Source organism: Cynocephalus volans, chromosome 4, assembly GCF_027409185.1.
Source record: "Cynocephalus volans isolate mCynVol1 chromosome 4, mCynVol1.pri, whole genome shotgun sequence".
NCBI classification, from domain to species: Eukaryota; Metazoa; Chordata; class Mammalia; order Dermoptera; family Cynocephalidae; genus Cynocephalus; species Cynocephalus volans.
This window is the reverse complement of record NC_084463.1, coordinates 89,635,657-89,658,225: the sequence shown is the minus strand read 5'-3', so window position 1 is coordinate 89,658,225 and position 22,569 is coordinate 89,635,657. Positions and strand designations below refer to the sequence as shown.

Below are 22,569 nucleotides of genomic sequence, written 5' to 3'. Positions count from 1 at the left end.
AAATTTCCAACAAAATGTTGGGAAATAACATAGGGTAGTTAACTTTTTATTTTACTAAGGTATCTTAAAGTGTGTGTGTAGGAGGGCGGGGGGCGGGGCAGAAATCCTATCATTTACCAATGCCTTTATTTTATAAAAGGAAAGGCATTTTAGAACCAAAAGCGGGGTGGGGGGAACAAGGCCATAATCTCAGAATAAGGACAGTCCTTATATTAAATACATCTAAATTTACAAAAAAAAATTCTCTAAATAGTCCTTAATTTTTCTGTTTTGACAGTAAAAACTCCATCATGGATAATCCCTGGTCTGAGTATTGACATTTATCACTGTTGTATGCTCAGAGCCTGGAACAGTGGCTGGCAATAGGCACTTCAGAAATATTTGCTGAATTAGTAATGAATGAGTCAATTAATAAATCAATGAATTTAAGAATCACTTCTCTAGACAATAATTTCCTGAAATTCATTCCAGCTCTGGCCCAATGTTAATAGGCATTCCACAGCAAACAGATTGTAAAATGAATTGAATTTGGGATGTTGTTTGCTCAAATTTAAAAGGTTTCTTAATGCAGTCCTTCTCAGGGACTTTAATATGCTAATAATGTGCACAGTCTCCCAGCATTTCCAAAACTGGAATCTTTTTTCCCCCCGAAGGAGCATATTGAGGTACTGGTTGGTTAAGTGTTCAGCCACAAGCCAAACATGTCAGATTGCTCACCAAAATTGTGTTACCCTTGTAGTTAGGCTCCTCCCCAACTTTCACCCCACCTCTACCACAGTTTGTTTTAAAATAATAGTTTGGGTTAGCAAATATAAAACCATGATTGCATCATTTTATACTTCTTATTTGGCTTATAATGTTAAAATATCTTCTCTGGGCTCTAAGTGATTATTTAATATTATTTCTTTTTTAGAGAGACTTTTGCCATTCAATCAGTTATGCAGGTATACTATAAGAGCAGCTATACACATTGGGTGATAGTCTCTAAGCACAAATTTTCAAGCCCTCCTCCTCCTACGGATCAATTTACCCTAGTAACTCACAAGGCAGTTTAGTAAGAGTCTACCTCACCACAAGTTTAATTTGTTGGCTTTTTTCTTGTATATGTCTGGTTTCAGAAACTGGTATTTCATTTTCCTTTTTTCTACCAGCAACATTTATTAAAGGGGCTTGACCTTTAATTAGAATTAAAGGTGGATTCTCTGGTCAGTGTTCAAGAAGAGACCCTACAGCTACTTAACTGAAGAACCTAAGCCTCACAAGTCAGCCATTCAGTAAAGACTGAAGGGAGCTAGAAAATGATAATTATTAAACTACAAAGAAGGTGATCAACATCAATTGTGCAGCTTTGGTTAAAATGTCCCACCAAGAGAGCATCCTCTATCATTGCATCATTCTAATCAGGTAACTTCTCAATCCTATTTGCTCCGGGATTTCTCTGCTAAAATGCCTAAGTGTTGATCAGAATAGTGAACTGAGACAAGCCCTGTGTTGCATAGCCTGGCTGACAGCAGTACCCACAAGTCCACTTAGATAAATGCAGTGATATATTAAGATCTTCGTCAACGTAGCCAAGGCTGGAGCCAAAGAAATGCAGCAGGCCAGGCGCTGCCCTTAAGTGGAATTGGGCGAAGTCATCTGGCCAGAGTCATACTCTAGAAGGGGAAGATTGTACAGATAACTGGAAATGAGAGGGACAAAATGGCAACAAAAACACCAAAGCACACGGTATCCGAGGGAAGGAAAGCTCCAGCCTTGCACTGTGTCCCTGGTATTTAGCTACCACAGTGGTACAATATAGCTCCTAAATGGGAAATCTGTGCCCATGTGTAGCATCTTCTTGCCACAAATCTTACAAGAGACTTCTATGAGCATTGCCAATTGAGAAATAAATTTTCATTATTTCCAGGAGGAAAATTGGCTTAAGTATTTTAAAGCTGCTTCCTAAACCCAAAAAAGTTACTTTAAAAATATTCTTGAAACCTAACAATTCTATAGGTACATTAATGAGAATTAAGATCAGACTCTGAAACAGAGCCTTGAAGTAAAGCTGTTTCTATGTAACTCATTTGTTTAAAGAATATGAATGAAATGTTTTTATGAAGAAAGGCTCAGGAAAACTGAAGTGATAAGAATTTGTCATTATTTGGGAATATCAAATTAATCCCAATTTTTTTTAAAAAAATCAACCTTATATCAGCATTCCATAAAGCAGACTCATTATGGGTTAAAAATTTCAAAATGCTCACTGGAGGTATTTCTCCAGCTTTCTGCATTAGAACTGGTATTTCCATCTGAAATATCAGAGTCAGAGAAACCTTCTTTTTCTTCCTCTTTCACTTGTTTTTTATATGGTGATGCCAGAATCAATTCAACTTTACTTATTTTTGTAGGGTTTTCTTTGTTTGTCAGCAGAGGAATGGGTTGCCTATTTCTGGACACACTAATTGCTTCAGAAGTCTCTTCAAAACCAGGTTCCTGAAAACCCCCTGGTGCCCCTGCAACCTCACTTTCACTGTCCCTGTCTTCTGGGGGTTTTATAGTTGTAGTGGTCCCTATTTTATGGTTCACATAAAGTTGTGGGGTTCCAGGGATCTCAAATCCACTTTCAGAATTACAAAGATCAACTGATAAATCAGTCACAGCTTTGTCTCCTCCCAATACTTTATCACACTGGTTAACTTTAAATTCCAAACCATTATTTTTAACCTTCATTTCAGAGGCCTCTGAGGCTGCCCCGTCAAAATGGGGCACTGTCCCCAAGAACCTGGCCTGCTCTGACTGTGACACAGGCTCCTTCTCAGGAGTTTCTTCCTTCACTGACACCTGCAGCTGATAAGGAGGAGCTTCAAATGTTTCTTTAAGGAGTTTCTTAAAACCAGTATCAAAAGCACTCTCAGTTTTTGATGGAGCATCGGCCTTTTCTACTGTTTCTTTTATTTCCTCAAGATGAAATTCAGAAGCAGCTTGCCTGGGCTCCTCATTACTACCTATTAACTTTGATGGAGGAAGAGTCCCTACGTCACTTTCATGTTCTGCAGGGGAGGTTTCAGTTGTTTCCTTCAGTAGTTTTTCTAAGCCAGCACTGAATGCAAGGAACTCTGATTTGGGTTGAATAACTGTTCTCCCAATTTCTGCCACTTCCTGAGGTAGCGCTTTGCCCTGCTGAGCAACAGTATGGACAGATGAGCTAAGGGTCTGTTCTGAAGGAGACATTTGGGCAGTTAAATGAGATCCAACTTCACGAGTTTTATCAAGAACCACATTGAAGGAATAAAAATCCTTTCTGTCTGGAACTATGGTGTCCACTGTAGCCCAGGGTGAGATCACTCCCAGAGGATTTGCGGGGCTACCTGCTGCCTGAACTCCTTCAGGAAATTCTGCTTTCACCTGTCCAGGACCTTCCTCTCTCCCAGCTGGATAACTCAACCAAGCTTCTCTACACAGTTTCTGTAATGCAGCATTTACATCATTCAGTGCAGGTTTGGGTGGACAACTGACTTTCTCTACAGTCTCTGAAATTTCCCTTTGAGAAAGTACCACCCTATCCTGGACAGCCAGATGAGCATCCTGGGAAAAAGGCATATCTTGGGGAGAATTGCTCACATTCCCAGATGAACCCTTTCTGTGAAGATGGGAAGACTGATCCAGTGGGTGAGAACCTTCTGCAGCCATCTGAAGCAAGTTCTCTGTACTGAGCTGGTACTCACCACTTTCAGCTTTCTGGGTGAGAGCTGTATTTCCCAAAGTTCCATCCCCCTCTGGAAAAGGGGCTATTGTCTCTTTGTGATAGGCTGAGGCATTGTGACTCTGTTCTATCCCTTTTTCAAAAAATCTACCATCTTCAGGCTCAGAGTTGGTTCTAGTGGAAACGGGTTCCAACTTGCTGTGCAAGGGAGAGGGTGAAGTTCCAGTTGCTTCCTTCAGGAGTTTGTCTAGACTAGCAGACAAAGTGTTCTGGTTGACTTTTGGAGGAGCTACTATTTTGTCCACATGCTCATTAGTGATCTCCTTAGGTCCTTTGATTTCTTCCTCAGTATCAATAAAATCTATCTTTTGAGACCATTTCCTATTTTCAGAAACGCCTGGTTCAATCACTCTTTTCCCATGAACTTTTCCACTAAAAAATTGGATTGCTGGTGATGAAGCTTCTGAAAGCAGCTTCTGTAAACTGTCATTAAAAGTGTCTCTGTAGTCATTAGACAAAACACTTGTTTTCACTATAAATTCTTGAATCTCTTGGTCTGAGTAATCCTTTTCTTCCGTGAACACTGGAGTAACAAACCATTCCATATTCTTTTCCACATCTTCATTTGATGATTCATTTCCTGGCAACCGATGAGCTGAATTCCTGGGTGGTCTCAAGGAGAATGTGGTTTCATCTGGTAGCACCTGAAATATGCACTTTGAATTTAATTTCTCCATTTCCTCTCTTGCCATAACTTTTTTTTGGCTTAGAAGTGCCTCTACTTCATGAGTTTTTTGGGATGGTTTAATGTCACTGAATTCCTTGTATTTCTGGCTATTAAAAGGCACAGAATTTTTCTGGCTTGTTGTGGTAGTATTCTTCTCATCATTATACTTACTGTTTGAATTAGCTCCTAAGTCCCAAAATGTTCTCACCTTCTCAAACTGAGAGTGACTGTAGACCTGTTCTGTATTGGGTTCATCCATTCTTTCCTTGAGGGACATAACTTTAAAGTTGGCATTTGATTCACCAATTAGAGATCTGTCTTTCTCCCAAGGGGTATGTATTTCATTCCCAACATTTGAGGGATGTTGCAGTGCTGGTAAAGTAATGTCTCTTCTAGAATGCAAATTGTCTGCCACTGGCAATCTTTTTACAGGCTCATTTATCTTATTTTGAAATACTTTAACTGATTGGTCAGCTGAAGGATAGTTTTTGGATAGACCTAATATTTGGGGACTGGTCTCTGTAGGTCTATTTGAGGAATAATAACTGGAGAGATGGGGTGCTTGATCGTCCTCATCTAGGACCACTAGTTTGGCAGTGACTAGATTATATTCCCTCTGGCCTGTAGATAAACCATCCCTGGACACACTCTGTGACTTCACTGGCTGATATACTTTAGCAGAAATTTGTTCCGAGCTGCATGAAGGTGTGGGTTCTTTATGAGTTAACTTAGCAGCAACTTTCTCTCCTTCCCAAAAGGATATCCTGTCACGCACTCTTTTGTATTTCTCTCTTTGCACTTGGTTCTTGGGAACCTCACCAGCTTCTTGTAGTTGGACCTCAGGTTTCTTCCAAGGAGACCCACAGTTGGCAGCCCCAGGTGGTGACTGAATATTCTCTGGCTCTAAGGAAGCTTTCAAGATGTAAGTATTTCTTCCTTTGCTCTTTCTGTCTGTTTTCATGTCATCTTTCAAACTTTGTTCTTTGATGATTATTGAAGAGTCAGAATTTACGTCTGAGTTTCTTCTATTTTTTTCATGAACATGAAGCTTCAGTTCTTCTTCACCCAAACTGCCAGTATTCCTAGTGTCACATGGCACTTGGTCTTCTGAATCAGATCCTTTGAGAACACTGTAGGAACAGTGACTAATTGGGGGAAGTTCCCCATTTCTTTCTCTTATGCTTTTTGAACCTTGTCTGTAGTCCATATTTTCACTCCCTTGACTTGGGCTACCATAGCTTTCAAATGGCTGCAATATACCTGGGCTTTCTTTTGGGGTGTCTTGTTGGAACAAATTCATAGATTTGGATTTGATATTCACATCATTATCTTGGAAATTTGTAGAAAGCAGCATATCTCCTTCTCCCTGGAACGTTGAATCAGATCTCACAGGCTTCAGTTCAACTTTGGTAGATGATAGGGCCTTTGAGCCATTTTCTTTTAGACTGGTATCATCTGTCACCAAGGCAATAGCAACCTGTGATTTTGAGTCTGTTTTTTCTTTGGGCTCTATTCTTCCGGGATGTGGGAGGAATGAGTTACCGTCATCTGAATGAGAACTTCGGTTAAACCAGTCTAGGACTTTAGATATGGAATCATCAGTTGTCTTCCTCATCTCAGTGGCATTTGGACCAGAGCGTGAGGATATCTCAGCTTTTAGAGCAGTGAGAGGAGGGGGCTTACCTTGCTGATGGTCTCTAGAACTTCGATCTGGCACCTGAGATGGCTCAGGCTCAAGACAATGAGACAGTTCATCTGCAACATAGAAATGCTTTTCTAAATAAGAAAAAAGAATGCTTAAAGAATTATTATTCAATTGTTCACATTATCTTTTTTAAAAGGCACTTTGTATTTGCCTTTCTGTACCACCAGTTTACACCAGCATTTTTCAGGAGTTATAGTGTAAGTCGTCCTACTTAAGGTATTCTACCAAAGGTGCCCTATGACTGTAAAGGAAGGTAAATGTACATCCCTGGAAGTACATGGTGTAGACCTAATTGGGAAATTTCTTTGAAATTCCTGGTTCATTTAACAAATTCATGTGAATTTTGCATTCTGCTCCATGTTATATTTTAAATATTAGTTTTCTCCTACTCGCAAATCTTTGCATAAAACTGACACTACAGCAAGATCCGCCATGCTGATTTTGGGACTTCACCCATCCCCTGGCACACTGTCATAAACCCTAGAGGAGGCTTATATTCAAGTTTCAGAAGCACAGACTTAAGTGATTTCAGGAGTTAGAAAAACAACTTTCAAGTAAGACTAAAAAAGGAATTTCCTCCAGAACATTTGAATGGGACAACAAGCATGTTTGCATTCCTGGACCTTACTTCTGATACACTGAACTAGAATTTCTGAAGATGGGACCAGGGAATCTTTCCTAACATCTATCCTAGCGATCATTTTGTACACTGGAGCTTGAGAACCATGATCCCAACAGACCCCTCCGTTATGCCCCATATCCTTTCTACCATTTGTAAGTTAGAAGTTATTTCTGTGAGCCAAATAAAATGAGGATTGTTGGAGAATGGAACCTCTACCTGTTCCCTGATGTTTGCTAACCAGTGGCTAGGAGGCTAGAGAAGGATGTTTAAGTTCTTTCTAAGCTGTCAAGAAAGCACAGACAGTCTTCTCTGTGTCTTAATCACAGGGAGCATAGTACATTTGGATGAGGGAACTCAGGCATTTAGTTAAGACCCTTTAGTTGAGGCTCAGATGTTTTAGCAGTTTTCCTTTTCCTTAAACTGCTAAGCTATGTGATACATGTACAAGTATGTTTCTAAAAACTGTCTGAGCTGAAATTTTAAGTCAGCTACATTTCAAATGAACTGGAGGACATGTCAGTTAATAAAATTAAATCTTTAATTTTAATTATCAACTCTAAATGTGAAAACAACAAACGTTTTCTACAATAATTGGCACATAGTAGATATTGGCTTTCTTCCTCAAGTACATGTTGTACTATTAACTATATGCCAATAACTGTGAAGTTCCTTTGAGAAATCTTTAAGAATTCTGTGTTAGTCTATTTACAGACTATTTAATGATGATGAAAAAAATGTCTGTGATATACTGTTAATGAAAGAAGAAGTCTGGGCAGTATAAACACAATTTACAAATTACATTCATGCCTAAAAATTATTAGAAGGTTCTACAACTAAACATTAGCAATAGTTAATGCTGAGTGATGACATCACGGATGAGATATTCTTTATTCTGTGTGTTTTTCTTCCTAAATGTTTTACAGTGAAAGTTACTACTTTTAAAATAAGAAGAGTTATTTTAAATATTCAATGCCAGGTAATTGTTTCCTCTGAGGAATTCTTTCATTTTGTTTTCTCCAGTGTGATCAGTGACTGTCCTGAAGCTCAGAGCTAAAGTCAAACCTTTATGATTCACACACTTACAGTTTACCACTTTTTTTGGTCCTGGTTTTATTTTTATATTCCAGTATTTACTTGTATATATTTTTGTGGTAAGCAAAAAGGGAAAAAGCAGGACATTAATGAGCAAGTGGAACTTTGTTTACAAGCACTATCTGAGACCAGCAGGGCTGTCAATCAAAATGGGTTTAGCTGATGATGTCTTCCTCCTAAATGTAATGATCAGTTGGGATTTAAAAATTAGAAAGCACAAATAAGTAAACACAAAATCATAAAGAGAGTCTGTAAAAAAGCAGGTGCAGTTTCAAAAACAGGAAAAGCTTATTAAATTCTTTCTATTAATTATAATAAAGGGAAATATTACCAAAGAGTTTTTCATTTTTTGAATAAAAATTTAGATAAACATCATGAAATTATCTCTTAATGTTTAGCCAAATGTTAGTAATGTCCTTTCATATGAGTTCTTTAATTTCTTGAAGAAGCACTTGTTAATTTTTAATTTTTTACAAAATGTTCTGTTGTGTTCAAAAGATTTAAAATGTCTGGCGGGGTGGGGGGCAGGGAGGTGCTTTGTCTTTTAAGAAGTGGATTGACTTGAACACGTATGAAACTCTACGGCTGAGCAAAAATGACTCAGGATTAACCTAATATTGACTAAAAAGGGTGAGGGAGAGCAACTGAGTTAGAAACTTGGTTGTTGCTACTGTAAATTTTCCTGACTATAAAGAAATAATCATAGGGTTGGATGCAGAATTATTGAAAATGGGAGAGAATACACAGCATGATTTTTCCCATTGTTTCTGGGTTTTTGGGGGGGTTTTTTTGGCAGCTGGTCAGTTCAGGGATCTGAATGTGATCTTGGTGTTATAAGGCTGTGCTCTAACCAACTGAGCTAATTGGCCAGCCCTTGTTTCTGTTTTGTAAAACATAAAAATTCGGAAGTAATATAGGTTTGAGAAAGTAGTTGGAGGCATCCCCTGGGAGTTGTAAGACCTTCAAGAGAGGGCTAGAAAGCAGGAGAATCAATACCCTCGGTGCCTCTCAACTCACACCAGCTGAAGCAGAAAGTTCCTTCAGAGCTTTTAAAGTCTAAGAACAAATGGCTGAAGGCCCTGGGCAGGTCAAAGTCTGAGGCTTTTTCATAGCAAGTACTCAAAATTCTAGTTGCCCATCCTTCAAGGCTAAGAAAGTGAAGATTCTCTTGAGATCACAAGACAACCCAAAATTTGGTGAAGTGATAATTGATAAACATGCATTAGGTGAGTAATAATATATTTACTCTATAAAAAGCATTTCTTTAATTTTATACACACACATACACCTTGATTTAACTCAAAACACTGTCATTTGTTTAGTTAAATGACTGATAGTTACTTTTTTTAGAGTAAATCATAATGGGCCAGAAACTGTGCTGTCCTGGTTCTTTTAGTCATTGGTGATTGAAGGAAACCTCTAAACCCATTAAGAGGTATAAATTTCCCCAGTGGCATCTGTCTGAATTCTGGCTGGAATGCCACAGAGACAAAATTGGGCTCCTACAGGGTTGGATGGCCTAGCCATTCCAAGCCCATTGGGTCAGTTTTTATAACCTGATAGTGACAACTCTCTTACCAGCAGGGCTTTTAGACAATTCTGATTCAAGTCTTGTTAATTCTGATAATTTAGCTTTGTGTTCATTGATGGTGGGAAAATTCTCAGTGGACTGTGGTCTTGCAGTTAGAACTTCTGAGTGAGAATGGAGTCCATCAGTTGGAAAAGAACCAGAAGTCATTGGCTGATGTATTTCATTTTCTGATACACTTGGGCTTGAGGCTGACTGAGGAAAAGGCAAAGGCTTTCTATATTGGGAAGGCTTAGGGTCATTCCGAAACTCATCTATGTCCCCTACATCTTCCGTTGCATTCTTCAACCTGTCAGAGTCTAAAACATTAAATTCTCCCACTTCCCGACCATGAATTAGCCCAGGACTCTGTGGAAGTTCATCCTTTACTGCAGAGAATCTCACATGCTTTAGTGGCTCCAGTGAGTTCAGAGGAGAGTCACCTTCCAAATGCTCCTTCTCAGAAATTCTCTCATGAATAGTTAGGCCAGGTGACACAATTTTGCTTTTTGGTTCAAAGCTGTGATTCAAACGAAAAGTTTCTGAGTCTGTGCTACTGGAACTGGAGTTGCGCTTGAGGATCCCTCTCGGAGCCCCTTTTGCACTGAGGGGGTATGTCCTTTGTCCAGGAAAAGACTGATTAACATCTTGCTTTAGATCATTTGATTTGTAGATCATTTTCCTGGCTTTGGGGATTGGAGCCTTGATTTGGGACCCATTCACAGGGCCTGGCAAAGTCTGCTTTGCTTTCTCTAACTTCTGGCTTGAAACATTTGGGACAGATGGCTTTTCTTTTGACTCAGACAATTCACCTGAAAATTAAAACACATTAGGTGATATACTAAATGGGAAGTAACTCTACAATTTAAAATATGCATCATAAACTTAACCTATATTTAGTAAAAGTATTAAAATATTAAAAACAGTAAAGTAGGTAGCATTAAGTGCAGAGCTAATGCAAAAGCCTTTAAAAATTCATGCATCAGAACACAGAATATTTCTAGGACAGTGAAATTACTCTGAATGGATTAAAAAAATGTGGCATATATACACAGTGGAATACTACTTCAGTCATGAAAAAGAATGAGATCCTGTCATTTGTGGTAACCTGGATGAGCCTAGAAGACATTATGTGAAGTGAAATAAGTCAGCACAGAAAGATAAATACCGCATCTTCTCACTCACATGTGGGAGCTAAAAGAAAAAAAAAAAGAACTTTTACAAGTAGTGAGTAGAACTGTGGTTACTAGAGGCTGGGGAGGGGAGAAGGGAAAGGTTGGTTAATGAACACAAAATTACAGCTAGATAGGAAAAATATGTTCTATTGGTGTACAGTAGTCCCAGGCAACTATAATTAACAATAATTTATAGTATGTTCTCAAATGACTAGAATAGAGGAACTCAAATGTTCTCATCACTAAGAAAAAATAAATTTTTGCAATGATGAATTTGCTAACTACTCTGATTTGATCACTACACATTGTACACATGTACTGTTTTGTTTTTGTTTTTGTTTTTTTGGCAGCTGGCCGGTGCAGGGATCTGAACCCTTGACCTTGGTGTTATCAGAACCACACTCTAATCAACTGAGCTAACCAGTCAACCCCTCTATACATATATTGAAATATAACGCTGTACCCCATAAATATGTACACCAATACATTTTAATTCAAAAATTTTTTTTAAATACTAAAATACGTGAAGTACAAAATGAAGCATAGCTCAATATAACAGAATGCTTTAGAATAATTTAAAGACAATAAATAACTTGACCTTTAAAAAAAGAGTTAAGAACAACATGTTCTAGTGATTTTTTTTTTCCCTTCAAAATATTTTATGGAGTAAAAGTACGCCCAGTGAAAAATATACTAATATTAGCAGGCTAATTGAAAACCCTAGCTCCACTGTTCAATTGTTAATTTTTTTACTCCTTGACCAATCTTTAAAGCTTATGCAATCTTCTTACAGCTGCTTTTGAAGAGATTGAATTGTCTAGTATTTCCTCCAAACAATAGGTACAAACAGTAAAATTCCATAAGAGGCACCCTTAAATTAATTAAGCCACAAACCTGATCAAATGCTCCTGGGCAATGGGGCTGATGATTACAGATTAGAGTATCATAACATTGTCAAGTGGACTTCTTCTTGAGGCAACCTCTTTTCATTTTAAAGAGAGAACCATGTCAGCACATGATAGGCATCCAATAAACACTGTTAAGTGAAAGACTCAATGCCTCTGGTCAAAAATTTCCTAGTTCACTGACAAGGGAACCCAAGGCATGGCAGTCACATAAGAAGTGGCAGCTCCAAGACTGGAATGTATAAACTTCCAGTTTCTAAAATTTCTGCATCTTCTCCCTCGTGGAGGAAACCAATGGGAATAATGGAACAAGAAAAGCATCAGGACTTTTCACTTTCTCTTGGAAGTTACTTTAGTGAAAGGAACTCTGAGAATTTCCCTTAGTCCACAGATAACAAAGATAAAAATATCTAAGTCCATAAAAATAATATTTACCCTCTTTTGAAGTCTGAAATAAGCCAGCTCTTCCATTTTTTGACTGTTCATTTTTTGTTTGTTGCAATAAATGATCTTCTGGCAACTTGGAGCTATTAAATGGATTTTTCCTTTGCTGGGGAAAAATATTGTTTATTAAACTTATTTTAAATGTCCTAACAGCAACTCAGTGTTAGCAAATACTTATTATGTCCAATATTTGATAGTTTTATCCAGTAAACTCTATTATCTGGCATGTTTGAAAAATGGTTATACTGATTAATGTGGTTAGCACAAGATTACCATATATGCCATACAAAAAAGTTGTACAAAAGATATTCAATGCCAGAGTCCTACAAGTTAGAGTAGAAACACGCATTCAAATTTTCAACTAAAAAATAAATTAATTCCTTAAAAAAAGAAAAAAGAAAGAAATGGGCATTCAAATAAAAATCCCACATTTTACAGATGAGAAAATTTGGCCCTGGGAATATCAAAGACCTGGTAAAGGTCAAGGCAAAGCTGGGTTTCTAACCAGGTCAAGATTCCCATCAGTACTCTATCACATCAGACTCTCATTGTGCTAGTTTACAGCTATACAAAATATAAATGTAATTGATCTTTCCTAAGGACTCAGAAGATACAGTCATTGTTACAATCATCAATTCTAATGATAGAAAATCAGTAAATAGAGATTTTTTTTTTATTAATGTAAGAGTGAATATCAATGTTCACAGTCTAAACTTTCACAAATTGGCAATTCCCTCCCAGAAGTTGACCTCTAACAGAGATTCTGGAAGCTATGAGTAGGAATAAGAACTGACATGGAACTAACGAGCCACATTCCATATGCTTAAAAGAAACAGCACCAAATAGCTTCAGACCTCTCTAGAACAAGAATTCTGGGTCTTCAGCAATGTGGTAACATGGTAGTCATCGATTTTTCCCACAACAAGAGTGACTTCTTACACTAAATAGTAGAAAATGATCTATATCAGCTACCAAAAAAAGTCCTATAAAATTATCTTTATTTCATGGTGCTTTGATAAAATTTTTAAAAATAGCATTCCCACCAAAAATGAGATTTTTGAAGTCTGGGCTCAATCTACCTTAGCGGGAAACACAGGTGATTTCCGTGTATTTTCCTCGGACATATCAATCACAGTGGAAGCTGGATTTACCACAGTGGAACTGCAAAAGAAATAATAATTCAGGGAATAAAACCTTACCCTTTGAGGAAGCATAAATCAAGCCTGTGAAGCCAAAAGCTATCAAGGCAGGATAGGAGAAGAAGTATGTAGAATCAAACAGCCAGGAAGGGAGAAGGAGTTAGTTGGGACTAGAGATGACTAAGCAGTGAAGAAAAGGCAAAGGCAGACAGGAATGAAAGACAAGCAGGAGACAGCACAGTACCAGGCACACAGGAGGTCCACAATTTAAATGTGTAGAAATAAATTTGTCTCAATCAGAAGCTAATATCAGATGCAGACTGGAATGTAAGCAATTGATTTCACTGCTGAAATAAAGCCCCAAAGAGACTCAGGGCTTGGTTCCATAAGGCAGGGCCACAACGGCAGGAAGGAAATAACTGAAGCAAAGGCTCGGGTGAGACAAGTGACTTGGCAAAGGCAGAGAAAAAACAGCAGATCAGAGAGATGATGTGCAGGAAGGCTGGTGCATTTAGGCACCTTACTGGGACTTTTAACCCAACTATCCAGGCTGGCCAGGTGAGTTTTTATTCAAATACAGAGAGATAAAGACAATTAGAGCATCAAGAGATGGTGAGAGGGTAGATGCCTGGAGCTGGCTTAGAGGAGTGAAGTGGATTCTCTAGACAATGATTCCCTATCCCAGGGACAGGATGACCCATTGTGAGATTAAGGCAAGAGTGAATGGAGAAGTGAGTTGAGCACACTCCCTCCAGAACAACCACTCCCTTAGCTGAGTAAGAAAGGCAAAAGAGAGTCAAAAAGGCCCTGGAGGGGGAGAAAACAACCTGCTCAGACTTCCTGCTCCAGTGGCCTCGCCTCAGGCATAAGAGGTGATGTCACTATTGGCTGAAACTGCTGTTAAACACTACCAGTTCTCATAGTGGCATCACAGAGTCAAGAGCTTTGGAAAATACCTGGGAGGCTACAGGCTTTCCCTCCTGCAGCAAAGCCACAGGCCTGGGGAGGGGAATAATTTGCCCCAAAGTCATAGAATCTTGCCCAAGATTACTGCCACAAAAGTCATGAGCTAAATGGTCCTGAAGCTTCATTTCCTTTCCTTACCTCTGTGCTTCAATTGCTATTTTTGTATAGAGTTAGTCCCAGGAGAAGGCTGAACTCTTGAGGAAGCCATTCCTCCTTCATTACCCTCCTCATTGTGCCTTCCAGAAAGAAATTACAGCAAGTGAGGCAGTTGTATATAAAATACAGCCTGATCATGTGGTGGCAAGAAAGGGGGAAGGGAGAGGAAGGGCAGGGAGCAGAGTAGAAACTTACAATGGAGCCAGAATTAAAGCTAATAGACACACTACAGGAGTTCTCTATTCCTACAATTGGCAGTCACAAACTTGAATCTAGTTATCTAGAAGCCAAAGTGAAAAAAGAAACTTGCTCACTGATAGAATTCAGTGTCCATACAATAAAAACAGCCAATAGCTCAAAACTAGAAAGTAATTTCTCCTGAGTGTCATTTTAAGAAGCCAGTGGGTGATATGAGCAGATGTTACACTCAATTTCTCCTATTTTGTATCATCTCCTTTAATAAATAAAACGGTCACACAATCATAGAACCTGAGCCAAGTGCTGATGGCTGGGGGTCTCCAACACCCCTCTTCTGCTATTTTTCTTTCCCCTTCCCTCTCACCAAGCCCAAGGGATAAGCAAAGCCTCTACATTCCTCTCCCTCTGCTCCCTGGAAATCCAGTTCCTGTGCCTCCAGGCCCCCGGCTCCAACTTCCCATATGGCACATCATATTGTCCCTCCTTCCTAGACATGAAACTGTTAAATCAAACTAAAAATTTTGGCCTGAGAAAGCCTCCGTATGCATGAATGGCAACCTAACTTGGCACATAAGCACATGGGCAAACTGAAAACCTAACTTAGAAGTGTGCTTCTGTGACTATAGCTGAATCTCAGCCAACTGCAGGCAGTCAACTGTTCTGTACCATCACTTCCCTTTTCCGGTCTATAAATCTAACCGACCACGTGTTTCAGCCATAGTCCCTCTTCATCTGTTCTGGCTAGAGACTGCCCAGTTCGTGAATCATTTCTAAATTTTTTTTTTTCTCTTCTTGCTCAAATTAAACTTGTTAAATTTAGATTGCCTAAAGTTTTTCTTTTAACAAAACCAATTTGTCCCTTACTGACACTATCCAGCTATGTATTTCATATCTACTATGAAACCTCAATCTTATATATCTACATACCATATTATTGTTACATATCATAAATGAGACACATATTATGTTATTTCTTAGCATAGATAAGATACACATCTTATCTCTCATAGTAAACTGGAAGATCACTCAAGAGCATCTTGACCATCTGCATAGCCCCCTGCAGGGCCTTGCACAGTGCCTGCTACATGACTGGTGAATGACTAAATAAATGACGGCCAAATGAGCTGTGCCAGGGAAGACAGCAGAAGACAGGTGGCCGGGTTATTTATTTTTTTTAATCCATGTTGCTTGCCAAACTACAATGAGGCAAATTATTTAGGAATTAAACAAAATGTCTTTGTCCCTGCTAGTCAGAAAGCAAAAAAGAGGAAGAAACAAAGCAGTCAGAATACATGGTCAGACACTAAAATACCAGAAACATGCAGTGTTCGTTGAGCTACCTTGTGGTTCAGACAGGGGGAAAATGGGATGAAGGTGGGATACTTTAGTTAGCTACAGTTCACAGTCTGCTTAATTAAAAACACTACAACAAAAGTCCTCTGCCTTAAACTCTGTCTGAATATACAGCTACTTCCTAAGAGCTTTGCTTCTCTCAAGGAATACCACAATGTTTTGCTTGCCTGTCTTTCATGAGGCAATCATCATTACAGCAAAAATCTTATTCTCAATTGATTCTCGCAACATCTTTATGAGGCATGTATCACTCGCCCCATTTTACTTGTGAGAAAACTGAAATGTATAGAGGTTAAGTAACCTGCTTGATGTCACAAAATTAATGAACGTTCTAGGGATTTGAACCTAGGTGTGCCTGACTCCAAAGACAATCATGGTCATGGCTAGGCTATAATGCCTCTGATTTCTTACATTATTAAAGCAGTGGCTTGTGGCAAGAGGACGAGACAGGTTAGGGTGATTCTTCCTTCCTAGTAACTCTCACAGCTATTTCTTCTTTTCCAGCTCTACTGACACCACCTTTATTTCTGTCAACTGTATTAGCCTCACATCTGGCCTCCTGCCTTCCAAGTTCCACCCCACTAGTCCATTCAGCATTCCACCACAAAGCTGGAATGGTCCGAAACACAATTTTGATCATGTCCTTCTGTTCGTTTCCTTTCCCTGTATCCCAAAGGTCTGTGGAATGAAGTCTGAACTCCTCAGCAGGGCACTGGAAACCTGATATCACCATCCATCCCAACATACCTTCCCACTCTGCCTTCTGTTGAGCCTTCAGGCCAAAGTGGTCTATCTACTTCCTGTCCCAGAAACTCACCTGACTCTGCTGTTTCCACTCAGCTTACCCCCCAGCCCCTCTCTGTAAGTGTTCTTTCTGCTCTCTTTGTCTAGATCATCACCATCATTTTCAAGCCCTGTCCAAATCTCATCTCCTGTATCAGCTCAGCTAGGAGTGAGTCTTCCTTATCTCAATTATTACAGCACATTTTATTGGCACTTTGGATTAGGAATTTGCTCCCTGCCTGGCACTATTTGTTATCATGTGGTCAGATCTTCATATATAAATGCATTATTTTTTGTAAGAGAATACAGTCTCTTTTAGCAAGATACTGTCTTTTGTTTCTTAGAATTCCCCTCTGAGGGTAGTAGACTGTGTCCTGAATATAAAAGATACTCAATACATTCCACATGATGAGATTTTTGAACTGTGAAGCAAGCCAAATCCCACACCCCGTTTTCTATAGCTTTTTTCGCTCGGGCATTCTTCAAAAAGGACCTGCGATATTAGAAGCTGCACTGAGACAAAATTAGTTTACTTCATTAAGAATATTATTAAAATATTAGACTATGATATTGGCCTTAGGGTTCCCCTCCTAAAAGCGTCTGCATTTTAATGTAAGTCTTTGAAGCCTTAACTAAAAATAATAATTAAGGTTTATATAAGGTTAGGTACCATGGAAGGACCACTTGGGGAAGAGGTAGGGCTTTACAGCAGTCTTAAAAATCACACCACAGAGGCAGCTGGACACCTCGTCTGCCTTCTATATTCAGCCATAAAGTGCTCCCAAGCACATGCAGTAACTTTAAAAGGTTTTTGAACCTAAGCCAGCCATTCTCTCTAAAACAGTTAAAAAATAATCACAGATTATCTTATACCTTCTTCAGAGGTATTGTTCAGCTTAAATATTAAGTTTGTAAAACCAGAAATAAATTTTGCAAGTGATGTTTTTCCCATTTTTGTTGTTGTTGTTGTTGTTTCGCTCTCTTCCTTTGGACTCTATTAAAATGCAGACACTTTTAGGACTATGAGCTCCTCGGGGGCTCATGCTGTGTCTCATCCCCAGTGCCCAGCACTGCGCTGGCATGTGTAGGCACTCAATGAAGCTTGAACAAACAAACAAACAAAATGAAGAAATGGCTCAGGGATGGAGTGAGGGAAGCAAGTTAGAAAATATGCTATGCCAAGCCCTTAAAATCAGCATTTTTTTTTTAAGGAAAATGTCACTTGGGGGCATACATAGGTCTCCAGTGCCACCATAGTTCACACTACAGATGTGTTGAGCACAAACATTCCCATCCATGCATGAGGCATTTTGATGTCACAGTAAAACTATTCCTACCGCAATTGATTTGAGTAAATCCGAGATTCATAGGATTAAGAAAGATTCTTTTAAGAGCTCAATATAAATGATTCTGTGAGCCAGGTCCCCAAGAAATGGAATCTATACATTACTGAATTTGCTCTCAATCCTAGGAAAAAATATCAAATGCACTGTCCCATAGATTGGCTCATCTCTAAACTCCTTTGGGAACAAGCTAGGTACCTTACACTAATCTTATCACTGGGGGTAAGGGCAAATGGCTAATCCTTCTGAGAGAGGGAGATGGATATATACAAACAAAATCCTTCCTGGAAAAAGAACATTACTAGGAAACAACAACAACAACAAAACCACTTCAGAGCTAAAGATGTGGTTTTAATTGATTGGTTCCCATTCAAAAGAGGGTAAGAGGGAGACAGGTGTCAGAAGTGAGTATCACTAAAGCACAGGGAATGAAGCTCAAAGAGTATCATTTTTGGTTGACTACATTGACTTACAAAATAGAGTTTTAATTCTACCAAAAACAAAGTTGAGTGGGGACGCACAGGTTTGCTTGCAAGGAAATTCATTGTTCTCTCTCCATTTCATAGGTAAGTGCCCAGAGGAAAACCTGCCAATGTCATGGAATGAAACACCACAGTGAGAGGTTTAGCCTATTCTCCCTGAACTCATTTTGGAGACATTCTCTAGACATGTTTTTGATTTGTGGACGTTACAAACCTCTGCAGCAGCCGAACTCCTTCCTACCTCCATGCCTTCTAGTTCTCCATCATGAATGCTCCTCTCTCATAGTCATGCAAATTTGAGAGGGCCCTCAAATTCTCCTCCGTCTTTCTATAATCAACAGTGCTCCTGGTGATACTTCTGAAGTAAGAGATTCTTAGTAAAGCAAAGCAATGAAATCCGGATGCTATTAATCCTCTTCTTACCTTCTTTTATTTTTTTCTCCCTTCCCTTTTTCTACTTACTCCCTGGGGTCCAAACCATTTCACTGAATCATTCATTTATTCACTCATCTGTTTATTCACTAATCACCTCACTCACCATTTATTCTTTATGTAGTAATTTGTTATCTCAATTGTTCTCATTCAATCACTCAGTTTCTCACTCTCCATCTGTTCTTCATTTTTCAAGCATTAATTTTTATTATATCTTACAAAAGGTACCAAACTGTGATAATTAGAAATAATAATTAACTATAGTTACTAGAGGTGGAAAAGGGGGAGAGGAAGGATGATAGAGAGTAACTGGGTAAGGGACACAAAAAGTAAGTACGATTTGTAATGATGAACATGCCAATAATACTGATTTGATCATCACATACTGTACACAAATACTGATAGTCAACTCTGTACCCCACAAATATGTATAAATAAAAGTAATAATAAAAAAAGATAATATAGTCATTTTAGGCCATTGTGAAAAAAAAAAGCAACAACAAAAAACTGGTCCTTTATTACAAACAGTTTATGAAGTGCTGGTCCAGCGAACACTGCCCATCTGAAAGTCAGATCTTCAGAACCAGACCTGTGTTTGGTGCTTTCCCTTTGTCACTCCAGAGGGAACCTTATTTTCTGCTCCTCTGCTCATAAACCTCTCTGCTTCCTCATGCTACAGGTGCAAACAAAGGTGAGTTCAGAAAGAATGCAGTCAGCTGCTAATGCTTGACTCCATGCTGGGTACCCACAGTATTTCAATTCTTCATGGGTAGGACACCACAGAATTGTGCCCACAAGAGAAAGAAGGACCTTGCCACAGAGCCTATTAGAAAAACTCCTTCAGAAAGTGCAATACCCAGTCTCTGTTGCCTCACACTCTCCAACTCCTGACTCCTGGCTAAGAAAATATTAACAGGTATTGAGTCATTCTATTGAAATTCCTAAGTCTAAAAGTACAAGCCCCAAGATACACTTGACACACCCAGTTCACAAAGGTTACAGTATAGGTGAGAAACACTGCAGGAACATGATACCAAGTAAAGCAGTAGTTCCTGACACAGAAAGTAGGAAAGTAAAAAACAGCTCCTTCTACAGTTCTGGATGATTACCACCCATGCCACATACTATAGGGCTGGCCTTTAATGCGCAAAGCATGCTGGATACATCTAACATCTTTATTCTTGCCTTCTTGACTATACTTCATTGATTTAATAACAACATAATTATAATGCCACCTGGATATTCCCAATTTTCTTTTTTCCTGCAAAATACACCTTATTTAATCTCACAACATCCTGGTTTACAGATGAGACTCAAAAGACTTGTCTGAGGCCACACAAGGACTGCAGAAAACAATGAAGATGCAAATCATGGAAGTTACATATTAGCCTCAAATTGAGGAACAGCAGGAGGATACCCAATAGCCCCACATGGTCATGACGAAAATCGGTTGGCATAAGGGTAGTAGCACCTCTATCCTTCAAGTCCTTTGAGAGGGAATGAGTTCCTGGAAGAAGGATGGGAAGTTTGACCCACACAAAATTGTGCAATGAGCTAAGTTTGTCTCTGACACCCCAGATGTTCTCCTTTCCCCTTCTGTGGCACTTGCTCAATCTTCTCTCAGCTAGTCAGTGCTCTGGTGCTCCCCAAACCCATCAAACTCTTAAGAGCTACTCTTAGCTCCTTAGTGGTGAATCTAAATAACTGTCTTCTTTCTCCCAGGGTTTCTAATATTTTAGATCTCATCTTTCCTTATGGAAGGAAGGTCTTCATCCCACCAGGGCCATTACAGGCAGCTGGTAAATGGGGAGTCACCAAGGGGAAAGAGCTAGGTGTTCCTCACACCTTTTCCTGGGCTTCCTAAAATACCTGTGTGTATTTGAGAACCTATCCTTCCATTTATTGAGCACCTACTATGTGCTATGGACTGTGCTAAGAATTCTAATTCACTACCTAATTGAATTCTCAATAATCCTGCTAGCAAACTGCTATTATTCCCATTTTATAGCTGAGGAAATAAAAGCCCAAGAAGTTAAGTCAATACTACTGCAAGGTCACAGTACCAACTAGTGGCTCTCAACTGAGGTGTTTTAACCTCTAGCCAACATGGCCTCTACAGATATAACAGAACATTACAAAGAGTCCCAGAGGGAAAACACTACAGCCTACCGTTCATGAGAAATAAAACCATCCCTCTCCAACTGAGAAATGGATAAATAATGGGTACCCTAATAGAGTCAGTATTCCATTATCCATGTGACATAACTTTATTCATATTTGACTTTGAAATGCTTATTGGTACTTATATTATATACCTTCCCCCTCACCTGTAAACTACATATTGTTTGTTTGCAGCTGGCCACTACTGGGATCTGTGACATTGGTGTTATAAGGCTGTGCTCTAACCAACTGAGCTAACTGGCCAGCCCTGTAAACTATACTGTAAATACCCCAGCTCCCCAGGTGCCTCAGCCTCAGTCCCTAATGCAGTGGCTGTCCCACCAGCAAATTCATCGATTTTATCCCAGTTGGGGACTCTGAATTGAACTTTCTTCACTGAGGAGCTAGAGATAAAATGCAACTGCCCCTCCCACCAAACAGTAACAACTATATACCCTCAAGGGTCTGACACCAACAGGAAGATGTTTCAACACCTAGAAGCTAATCAACATGGCTCAAAAGTTTTGTGGCAACATAGCCCCACAACTGGCTATTTCTTAGGAAAGATGTACAAATGCACATTTTGATCAGCCAGATGGCAACATGTATGGAAAACACCAAAAAAACAGGATTGAAGCTTTTAGTAAAATCTGCATCTTTAAGAGGCATTTATTGAATATCTACCATGTGCCAGGTATTCTGTGCACATTACCATGAATCTTACCATAGCCTTTTGGGTATACATTATCATTCTTATCTATAGTTAAGAAAATAGTCTCGGAGAGGTTAAATAACTTGCCGCAGTCAAATGACTAATAAATGGCAAATTCAGAATTTGAATTCATGTCTGTCTGGTTCCTGTTCTTGAGCTTCCTCCATTGCACCAGGCTGTTACAATGTGATTCCTTAAATGACTTATTCCCCTACATTCATTTTAGAATACCTCTTTATTCTACTCTAACGAGAAATCCTTAGTACAAATAAAAAATAACTGATATGGATTGTGTCCCCCAAGTTTTATGTATTAATAGCTTGATCCCCACTGTGACTGTTAAGAGGATGGGAAATCCTATTACAGTAATTGCAAGGTGAGGCCCTGAAGAGGTGATTAGATTCCGAGGACCATGCCTAGTGAATGAATTAAAAATGGTGGTCATGAGCATAGTTCTGAGGGCTTTAAAAGGAGAGCACATGAGAAGCTATCTCTCTCTCTGCTCTATCATTTTCTGCCATGTGAGACCCCTGCATTGCCTTAAAGCCACCACCAAAGAAAACTATCATCAGATGTGTTCCCTGGACTTTGGATTTCCCAGCCTCTAAAACTGTAAGCAATAAATTTTGTCTTCTTACAAATTATCTAGTTCCATGTATTTTGTTACAAGCAACAGAAATGGACTAATACAGAAAATTGGAGCCAGAGAAGTGGGGTGTTGTTTATGACAAATACTTGAAAATATGGAAGTGGCTTTGGAAATGGGTGTTAAGGAAAGGCTGGAAGAATTTGAAGGAGCAAGCTAGAAAAAGCCTAGCTGCCGGTGGGAGTTTAGAAGACAAGAAAACCAGGGATAATTTGGAACTTCTTAGAAATTGGTTAAATGATGGTGATGAGAATGCTGATAGAAATATGGGCAG

The 22,569-nt window shown here is 39.1% G+C and overlaps 1 protein-coding gene across 28 annotated transcripts in view; it reads right to left on the bottom strand.

Annotated features, from left to right (window-relative positions):
* SYTL2 (synaptotagmin like 2) overlaps window positions 1-22,569 on the bottom strand; it is a 60,918-nt gene that overhangs the window by 24,337 nt on the left and 14,012 nt on the right. For 8 of the 28 annotated variants that reach the window (XM_063092424.1, XM_063092438.1, XM_063092433.1 and 5 more), the window contains exons 4-8: window positions 13,018-13,086; window positions 11,917-12,056; window positions 9,413-10,213; window positions 6,099-6,170; window positions 2,972-2,990 (exon numbers count right to left, since the gene is read on the bottom strand). In XM_063092424.1, coding sequence (XP_062948494.1) covers window positions 2,972-2,990; window positions 6,099-6,170; window positions 9,413-10,213; window positions 11,917-12,056; window positions 13,018-13,086 — 1,101 coding nt within the window. Of the gene's footprint in view, window positions 1-2,249; window positions 6,171-9,412; window positions 10,214-11,916; window positions 12,057-13,004; window positions 13,087-22,569 lie in introns of all 28 variants that reach the window. The other 20 variants (XM_063092425.1, XM_063092435.1, XM_063092429.1 and 17 more) reach the window with 6 other exon arrangements.